We start from the raw sequence: 10,235 nt of genomic DNA on the forward strand, positions 1-10,235 counted from the left end.
TTATTTGAGACTCTTCAAAGTAGCCACCCTTTATCTTGATGACAGCTTTGCACGATCTTGGCATTCTCTCAACTAGCTTCATGAGGAATGCTATTTCAACAGTCTTGAAGGAGTTCCCACATTTGCTGAGCACTTGTTGGCTGTTAATCCTTCACTCTGTGGTCCAACTCATCCCAAACCATCTCAATTGGGTTGATGTCGGTGATTGTGGAGGCCAGGTCATCTGATGCAGCACTCCATCACTCTCCTTCTTTGTCAAATAGCCCTTAAACAGCCTGGAGGTGAGTAGGTGTGTCCAAACTTTTGACTGCTACTGTATATATGGGGGATACAACCATCTCAACTCTGCAGATTTTGCTATAAAGAGACAGAATAACTAGATAATTTGTTTTGGTACTGTCCAAATGTAGCTTGTTTTTGGTCGCATGTTCAGGAATGGCTGAAGAATTGCAAGATTTAAATGGAGTTAACTCTGCAAATAGCACTGCTGGGTCATCTGAAAGTTAATCGATCGATAATATAATACTCTTAGAAAAAAAATGTTTCTTTAAATTACAATGTAGAAATGTAGAAACTATGAGAATAGAAAGGTTCAGAACGTTTGTGAAACATCACAGCAGAGTTGACAAATAGAAAACGAGATGGTCTTCAGAGGTAGATGGGAGGGGTTTTGAGGGTAGCTGAAGGATCGGACTAAAAACAAACAAAAGATAACTCATGTAAAATATACTGTGTCCGTAATATGAATATAGTATGTATAAGCTGGAAGTAATAATAATATAATAATATATATGCCATTTAGCAGACGTTTTTATCCAAAGCGACTTACAGTCATGTGTGCATACATTCTACGTATGGGTGGTCCCGGGGATCGAACCCACTACCCTGGCGTTACAAGCGCCATGCTCTACCAACTGAGCTACAGAAGGACCAAGTAGAAGCCTAGATGTTGTTGTCCGTCAGTTTACTCCAATTAAGGGAGGGGTGGTAGGGTTAGGGGGAAATAATAATACTAATAAATGGCAGTGGAACTGGCTTCTAGGTCCAGAGTTGAAATGAAGGAGGTTAGAGTGTACCGTAGCAACGGTTGGGAGAGTTGCTTCTAACACGATTCACTTAAATAGGAAAACAGACAGAGACAGGGTTTGATCGAGGATATATTTATTTGCGTTTATATTTAAGTCTCAAGGTTGACAGGCTACTAATTAGAGGTCCTGTGAGAATCCTGGGTCTTTGGACGAGATCGTTCCCTACCGAATATAAACTTCAGACTCACTGTCTCTCTCTCCCCCTCTCCCTCGTCTGCCCCCCCAACCACCTCACCCATAATATCTACATCACAGAAAGAGACCAGTCCCATAATAGTCCCATGAGCATTGGGCTATAGCGATTCTCCTGCGTTACACTGCGTTGTATTGTCAAATCAGAGACGGGAGGAGACACATGATAAAGAGAGAGCAAAGGGACTTCTGTGTGCCAGTTTCTCCCAAGCATGAGTGTCTGATGGTGGGTTCAAGCAATGGATTTGTATTTTAATGACATTGTTAAACAGGGATATGTGTATTTTCGCAGCAAGCATTTATGGGTAAGTGCCTGTTTTCAAACCAGCCTCAGACCAAGTCATTGGACCCAACGTGGATGAACTCTTTTCTCAATCATTCTCTCTTTTGTCCAGATCTATCGGAGGTTCTGGCTTGTTCTAAGAAGAGACTCCAGTAAAGGACCCAAGAGATTGGAGAGGTTCTCAAATGAACAGGCGGCTAACTGCCAATGTCACCACAAAGTAAGCAATCAAACTGAAATACTGGAGTGGTGTACCACTGTGGTTTTCTTTTGAGATTATTATTCCCCCCCCCCCCATGATTATCAATAACATTGAGACTTGTGGTTATTTTGTTGATTTGTGAAAATTCGAGTCATTGCACACTCAAATGTACCACATGGTCTCGACAACAAAATGAGAAGAGATATATATTTAGAAGTATAAAGAAGATATGCTCACTGTTTGCATGACGTGAGCTTAAATTGACATATAGCTTTGTGGCTTTGTAGAGATGAAATAACTATGTTTCAACCACAGAGATCCTATTAAAAGTTATATGGGTAATTCTGTAGTTTCAACAATCTGATAAAGACTGTGTTGGTTGAAGGGTTGTTATTATATAATGAAAGCTTTATTATTAAAGAGAACTTTTGGGAGCAACAAACAGGGCCAATATTGTGTCATGTGTCCTATATTCTTTCAGGTGACAGACCTCACAAAAATAAGAAATGTTACCAGACCCCCACGGGATAAAAAGAAACACGCTGTGGTTCTGACGTTCATTGATGACTCACCAAAGGCGTTTGCATGTGATTCAGGTGAGTTTGGGGAAACATGAACTTAATGTTGTATTGAATTGAACTAATGTATTTTGTCAACACAACTAACTACAAATATAAATTATTTAATGATTTAATCATTTCAGTATAACACGTTCTAAAAGCGTTTCGTTCAACAACTCCTAACAGAGTTGGACGCCAAAGAATGGTGCAATGTGCTACAAATGGAATGTCTGGAGACTAAAATGACTGACTTGCCCTTGGAGGACCCAGTCCTATTGAACATGAGTCTACATCGAGATCACAGAGGTATAGACCACGTTCATATAATACTCCAGCATTGACACAAGCTACTGTACTGATCAAATGCTTTAAATAAATGCGTCGAAAAATATGAGCAACATATGCTTTAAAGGCCCAATCTTTCATCTGAAAAACAACAAGCCAACTACACTTGGCGTGATATAAAGCTGAGGGACAGGGCTCGAAGAAAGAAACAAAAACACTCACATTCATAGGAGCTCTAAATATTTAACCACATTTTGAAACTATAAATTACATAATGTAAGTAACATTGTTCGATTTATTTAGTTTAAACTACCAAAATAAATATCACAGATCGCACCTTGTCTCTGGCTTATCAATGTATTCTGTTGTCTTTTCCAGAGCAGTTCCACGTGTTCATGAAGCCATCACAGTGTATGGATTTCAGTGGGGAATGCAATCTACAGATCACTTGTGACACTCTCTTGCTGTGGGACACCCAGAACCCTGGTCTCAAAATCACATCCTGGCCACTGCGGTCACTTCGCCGTTACGGTCGGGGTCAAAACTGGTTCACATTTGAAGCTGGGAGGTGAGGATCTGGGTATAAAACCACTTCATAAGAATTTTATTAACCAATGTAATGTATATACTGTATAACCGAGTCAACACAGTTTGTTGCTGTCTTCCCATTGGATACTCTATGTTGAGCCGTACATCATACATCTAAATACATAAGTGACCTCATAGACCAAGAGGTGTGTACAGTATACTGCTAGACTGCTAGATTGCTAGATTGATTGCAGGGTTCATACCCTGTCCTGGGACTCTTTGGACATGGGCTACTGGGAATAGACATATTTACTATACCAGTCATTTAATTTCTAATCATTGAAGAGAAGTGATTAGTGCATACCTCCAATGGACTTCCCTCTGCTCTACTCCATTACCAGTGACCACTGCTCTGAAACAGCTGATCTGAAATGACTTAATAGGTGAAAGTAAGACTGTTGATACCGATCCAGTCCATTGACCAGTCAGAGGTCCTCAAGAGAAAGTGTTATTTAAGATTATGAAACATTGTTGGATTACACAAAATAATATCTTTAGAGAATAAGAAATGATATGCTTTATAATTCTTGTGGATTGTAATGCTTAGAAATATTTGCTAATGCTTATTTATGATCGTTTTTTGAAAGTGTAAGTAACTATTGGGAGTCTGTACCAAATTAATTTTTCATAGGCCATTCACAGAATGAATGGTAAACTGTATTTTCCCCAGGATGTGTGACACTGGAGAGGGACTCTTCACCTTTCAGACACCAGAGGGAGAACGGCTCCATCATAGAGTGAATGAGGCGGTGTTAGCCACTGTGGAGCAAGAGGACTGGCTATGCTGTGTACGGTAACCACTTTCACATTACACCTGGGTTCAAATGCTATTTGAACTCTTAAAATACTTTCAGCATTTGCTTAAATCTGCTTGGAGTGCCAGGTGGGCAGGGTTTGCAAACTCAATCAAGCACAGCTGAAGTATTTGCAATGATTTCAAATAGTATTTGAACCCAGGTCTAATTCACATAGTCTTATTGTTCCTGTAACCTACACTGCCCAGCTTAATTGCTGTAATCTCCCCATAATAACGTAGTCAAGCATGACACAATCAAGACAAATCTCCTCTACTATTGAATGAGCACTCAGGCCCCGACCTCCAAGGGGCCCACAACCCTGGGAGGTGTAGAATTGCAGGTAATTAGCTTTAAAACGGCAACATTTTCACTTAGCTTCATGACAAAATGTGTAGAATAGCATTATAAAACTGCAGTTTTCTCTCTGCACCATGGCAAAATGTGTATAATAGCATTATAAAACTACAGTTTTCTCTCTGCACCATGGCAAAATGTGTAGAATAGCATTATAAAACTACAGTTTTCTCTCTGCACCATGGCAAAATGTGTAGAATAGCATTATAAAACTACAGTTTTCTCTCTGCACCATGGCAAAATGTGCTGAAATGCAGTACTTTAGCTGATTTCCACAACAACAAACAAAAAGATATCGGAGGTCGGTGCCCTGGGGCCCCAAATGTGGTAGCACAACCCTGTCTAGGCCCCTATTCAAAATGTGTCTCAAGAGTATATACTGCACAGGAGTGCTAACCTTGGATCAGTTTTGACTGTTAAATCAGATTAAATTAAATCAGATTATGGACAGGGGGGGCTGATTCTTGATTAGCACTCATACTCTTGAGACGCTTGTGAAATGAGATAGAACTCTGCCATCTACTACATATACATGTGTATTAAAACAGTAAGTGTCAGCAGTCTGTGCATTATTGTCTTGTTTTTTTGCCCATGCACCTTCAATCGAATGACCCTTAAAATGTGTTCCATACCCATTTAGGATGAGAGGAAGACAGGCACGGAGAGGAGAACCGGAGAGTCTACAATACCTTGGTCTCTGTGCTGATACTGCTGATTCTGACGGCCCAGTCTGTCACGCCTTGGTCTTAGTATTTTGTGTTTTCTTTCTTTATTTGGTCAGGCCAGGGTGTGACATGGGTTATTGTGGTGTGTTTTTTGTCTTGGGGTTTTGTGGAGTGACTAATTAGTCTATGGCTGCCTGAGGCGGTTCTCAATCAGAGTCAGGTGATTTATCGTTGTCTCTGATTGGGAACCATATTTAGGCATCCATATTCTGTGAGTGTTTTCGTGGGTGATTGTTCCTGTCTTTGTGTTTGCACCAGATAGGGCTGTTTCGGTTTTCATTATTTCATTTTCGTTATTTTTGTAGTTTCTGTATGTATAGTTTTCCTTCATTAAAGTATCACGAATCATCATCACGCTGCATTTTGGTCCGATCCTTGTTCTACCTCTTCGTCAGAGGAGGAGAAGGAAGAGAGCCGTTACAGAATCATCCACCACACCCGGACCGAGCGGCGTGGTAACAGGCAACAGAGAGAGCAGAAGCAGCGAAAGGAGGAATGGACATGGGAAGACGATTTTGATGGCAAGGGTTGTTACACTTGGGAGTAGATACTGGCTGGAAGAGATCGCCTCCCATGGGAACAGGTGGAGGCACTTAGGAGAGCAGAGGCAGCCGGAGAGAGGAGCCGATGTAACGAGGGAACACGGTTGGCAAGGAAACCCGAAAGTCAGCCCCAAAAATGTATTGGGGGGGCTCAGGGAGAGTGTGGCAGAGTCAGGGTTCAGACCTGAGCCAACTCCCCCTGTTAATCGCGAGGAGCAGCGATCAAAGGACTTCTGGACTTGGGAGGAGATATTGGACGGAAAAGGACCCTGGGCACAGCCTGGTGAATATCGACGCCCCAAAGAAGAACTGGAGGCGACGAAAGCGGAGAAGCGCTGGTATGAAGAGGCAGCAGGACGAAGCGGATGGAAGCCTGAGAGTCAGCCCCAAAAATGTATTGGGGGGGCTTACAGGGAGTATGGCTATGCCAGGTAGGATACCTGCGCAAACTCCCTGTGCTTACCGGGGGGCTAGAGAGACCGGCCAGGCACCGTGTTATGCTATGGAGCGCACGGTGTCTCCAGTGCGGGTGCATAGCCCGGTGCGGTACATACCAGCTCTTCGTATTGGCCGGGCTAGAGTGGGCATCGAGCCAGGTAAGGGTGGGCAGGCTCGGTGCTCAAGAGCTCCAGTGCGCCTGCACGGTCCGGTCTATCCAGTGCCACCTCCACACACCAGTCCTCTGGTGGTCGCTCCCAGCACCAGGCTTCCTGTGCGTGTTCTCTATCCAGTTCCACCTGTGCCAGCACCACGCATCAGGCCTACAGTGTGCCTCGCCTCTCCAGCGCTGCCGGAGTCTCCCGCCTGTTCAGCGCTTCCAGAGCCTTCCTCCTCTACAGCGCTGCTGGAGTCTCCCGCCTGTTCAGCGCTGTCGGAGCCTTTCTCCTCTCCAGTGCTGTCGGAGTCTCCCACCTGTTTAGCGCTGCCGGAGTCTCCCGTCTGTTTAGCGCAGCCAGAACCTTCCTCCTCTACAGCGCTGCCGGAGCCTCCTGCCTGTTCAGCGCAGCCTGAGCTGTCAGCCTGCATAGAGCAGCCAGAGATGTCAGTCTGCATGGAGCAGCCAGAGCTTTCAGTCTGCATGGAGCAGCCAGAGCTGCCAGTCTGCATGGAGCAGCCAGAGCTGCCAGTCTGCATGGAGCTGCTAGTCTGCATGGAGCAGCCAGAGCTGCCAATCTGCATGGAGCAGCCAGAGCTGCCAGTCTACATGGAGCAGCCAGAGCAGCTAGATCCGCCAGTCAGCCATGATCTTCCAGACCTGCCAGTCAACCAGATTCTTCCAGATCTGCCAGTCAACCAGACTCTTCCAGATCTGCCAGTCAACCAGACTCTTCCAGATCTGCCAGTCAACCAGACTCTTCCAGATCTGCCAGTCAACCAGACTCTTCCAGATCCACCAGCCATCCAGGATCTGCCGGAGCCAACTACCTGCCTGAGCTTCCTCTCAGTGCTGAGCTTCCTCTCAGTGCTGGGCTTTCCCTCAGTACTGGGCTTTCCCTCAGTGCTGGGCTTTCCTTCAGTGTTGGGCTTCCCCTCAGTGCTGAGCTGCGCCTCAGTCCCGAGCTTCCCCTCAGTCCCGAGCTACCCCTCAGTTCCGAGCTGCCCCTCAGTGACATGTTATTGTGGTGTGTTTTTTGTCTTGGGGTTTTGTGGGGTGACTAATTAGTCTATGGCTGCCTGAGGCGGTTCTCAATCAGAGTCAGGTGATTTATCGTTGTCTCTGATTGGGAACCATATTTAGGCAGCCATATTCTGTGAGTGTTTTCGTGGGTGATTGTTCCTGTCTTTGTGTTTGCACCAGATAGTGCTGTTTCGGTTTTCATTATTTCATTTTCGTTATTTTTGTAGTTTCTGTATGTATAGTTTTCCTTCATTAAAGTATCATGAATCATCATCACGCTGCATTTTGGTCCGATCCTTGTTCTACCTCTTTGTCAGAGGAGGAGATAAGAAGAGAGCCGTTACAGTCAGAATCCTTGATCCCCTTTGAAATCAGATTAAATATATTCACTGTATATCAGTTTGATAGTCATAGTTGTTTTTTGAAACAATGCTCAGATATGAAGGAATTACGTAAACACATGATGATATATACATATTTATGTACTGGAATCAGTTGCCCATTATTTCAGCTACCATGGCTATACGAAGAGATATCAGTGACTTTGAAAGAGGGGTCTCAGAGGAGCATAGGGGGTTTAAAAGTGTGTGTGTGTGTGTGTAACGACGTTCGTCTGTTGTATGAAGAGAGTCAGACCGAAATGCAGCGTGTAGGTTACTCATGACTTTAATGAAAATAAACAAACGAAACGTGAAACCTATTACAGCCTATCTGGTGACTACAACACTAAGACAGGAACAAACACCCACAAAATACAATGCGAAAGTCAGGCTGTCTAAATACGGTTCTCAATCAGAGACAACGACAAGCACCTGACTCTGATTGAGAATCGCCCCAGGCAGCCAAGCCTAACTAGACACACCCCTAATCATACACAATCCCAATTACTACAAACCCCAATACGAAACACAACATATAAACCCATGTCACACCCTGGCTTACCCAAACATATACCAAAAACACAAAAATACAATGACCAAGGCGTGACAGAACCCCCCCCTAAGGTGCGGACTCCCGGACGCACCTCAAGAGCATAGGGAGGGTCCGGGTGGGCGTCTGTCCATGGTGGCGGTTCTGGCTCGGGACGTGGACCCCACTCCATAAATGTCCTAGTTCCTCCCCTTCGCGTCCTGGGATAATCCACCTTCTCCGCCGACCATGGCCTAATAGTCCTCACCCTGATCCCCACATAACTGAGGGGCAGCTCGGGACCGAGGGGCAGCTCGGGACAGAGGGGCAGCTCGGGACAGAGGGGCAGCTCGGGACAGAGGGGCAGCTCAGGACAGAGGGGCAGCTCAGGACAGAGGGGCAGCTCGGGACAGCGGGGCAGCTCGGGACAGAGGGGCAGCTCGGGACAGAGGGGCATCTCAGGACAGAGGGGCAGCCCGGGACTGAGGGGCAGCTCGGAACAGAGGGGCAGCTCGGGACAGAGGGGAAGCTCAGGACAGAGGAGCAGCTCAGGACAGAGGGGCATCTCAGGACAGAGGGGCAGCTCGGGACAGAGGGGCAGCCCGGGACAGAGGGGCAGCCCGGGACCGAAGCAGCCCGGTACTGAGGGGAAGCCCGGTACTGAGAGGCAGCCCAGTACTGAGAGGAAGCTCAGGCAGGTAGTAGGCTCCGGTAAATCCTGGCTGGCTGGTGGAACTGGATGATTCAGGTTGTCTGGCCGATCTGGCGGATCTTGGCAGACTGGCACTTCTGGCGGATCCTGGCAGACTGGCGACGCTGGGCCAACTGGCGGCGCTGGGCAGACTGGCGGCGCTGGGCAGACTGGGAGCACTGGCGGAGCTGGGCTGACTGGGAGCACTGGCGGAGCTGGGCAGACTGGGAGCACTAGGCAGCCTGGGAGCACTGGGCAGACTGGGAGCACTGGGCAGACTGGAGACTCCGGAAGCGCAGGAGAGGAGAAAGGCTCTGGCTGTGCTAAACAGGCGGGAGACTCCGGCAGCGCAGGAGAGGAGAAAAGCGCTGGCTGCGCTGAACAGGCGAGGCGCACTGGAGGCCTGGTGCGTGGTGCTGGAACTGGTGGTACTGGCGCGAGGACACGCACAGGAAGCCTGGTGCGGGGAGCTGCTACCGGAGGACTGGTGTGTAGAGGTGGCTCTGGATAGACCGGACCGTGCAGGCGCACTGGAGCTCTTGAGCACCGAGCCTGCCCAAGCAAATCCTGGCTCGATGCCCACTCTAGCCCGGCCAATAGGAAGGGCTGGTATGTGCCGCAGCTGGCTCTGCACCCGCACTGGAAACACCGTGCGCTCAATAGCATAACACGGTGCCTGCCCGGTCTCTCTAGCCCAACGGTGAGCAGACCGAAATGCAGCGTGTAGGTTACTCATGACTTTAATGAAAATAATTGCGGTACATGAAATAACTGTATATGAAAACAACAAACGAAACGTGAAACCTATTACAGCCTATCTGGTGACTACAACACTAAGAGAGGAACAAACACCCACAAAATACAACGCGAAAGTCAGGCTGTCTAAATACGGTTCTCAATCAGAGACAACGACAAGCACCTGACTCTGATTGAGAATCGCCCCAGGCAGCCAAGCCTAACTAGACACACCCCTAATCATACACAATCCCAATTACTACAAACCCCAATACGAAACACAACATATAAACCCATGTCACACCCTGGCTTACCCAAACATATACCAAAAACACAAAATACAATGACTAAGGCGTGACAGTGTGTTTCAGTCACCCAATTGAAAAATTATGTGAGATTCTGGAGGGCATGCGACAGCATTTTCCACCACCATAAACAAAACACCAAATTTCTCGTGGAAGAATGGTGTACACTTGTAGAATCAATGCCAAGGTGCATTGAAGCTATTCTTGCAGCTCGTGGTTGCCCCATGCCCTATAAGGTACTTGGTGTTTCCTTTATTTTGTCAGTAACCTGTACATTACTGTTGAATTTATTAATGTTAATAAATTAGTTATTAAAAATTATTATAATGACTAGCCATTAGTTCCCATTGTTTACCATATG

The 10,235-nt window shown here is 46.5% G+C and overlaps 1 protein-coding gene across 2 annotated transcripts; it reads left to right on the forward strand.

The window, feature by feature from the left end:
- Positions 1-1,364: 1,364 nt before the first annotated feature.
- On the forward strand, positions 1,365-5,203 carry LOC124018535 (docking protein 5-like). 2 transcript variants are annotated; one of them, XM_046333878.1, is made up of 7 exons: positions 1,365-1,506; positions 1,676-1,783; positions 2,247-2,361; positions 2,512-2,631; positions 2,989-3,178; positions 3,869-3,986; positions 4,990-5,203. In XM_046333878.1, the coding sequence occupies exons 1-7, from the start codon at positions 1,444-1,446 to the stop codon at positions 5,053-5,055; spliced, it is 780 nt and encodes a 259-aa protein (XP_046189834.1). In that variant the 5' UTR covers positions 1,365-1,443; the 3' UTR covers positions 5,056-5,203. The 2 variants fall into 2 exon arrangements, with proteins under 2 accessions (XP_046189834.1, XP_046189826.1); XM_046333870.1 differs by having other exon boundaries at positions 1,389-1,585.
- The last annotated feature ends 5,032 nt before the right edge of the window (positions 5,204-10,235 follow it).

The sequence above is a fragment of the Oncorhynchus gorbuscha genome, linkage group LG03 (genome assembly GCF_021184085.1).
Source record: "Oncorhynchus gorbuscha isolate QuinsamMale2020 ecotype Even-year linkage group LG03, OgorEven_v1.0, whole genome shotgun sequence".
In the NCBI taxonomy this organism is placed as follows: Eukaryota; Metazoa; Chordata; class Actinopteri; order Salmoniformes; family Salmonidae; genus Oncorhynchus; species Oncorhynchus gorbuscha.

Bases quoted from the DNA above. Each gene is read 5' to 3' on its own strand.
- LOC124018535 (XM_046333870.1), top strand. From the start codon at position 1,520: ATGGATTTGTATTTTAATGACATTGTTAAACAGGGATATGTGTATTTT. The intron at 1,784-2,246 runs GTAAGCAATCAA...ATATTCTTTCAG, and splicing joins ACTGCCAATGTCACCACAAA to GTGACAGACCTCACAAAAAT. The intron at 2,632-2,988 runs GTATAGACCACG...TGTCTTTTCCAG, and splicing joins TCTACATCGAGATCACAGAG to AGCAGTTCCACGTGTTCATG.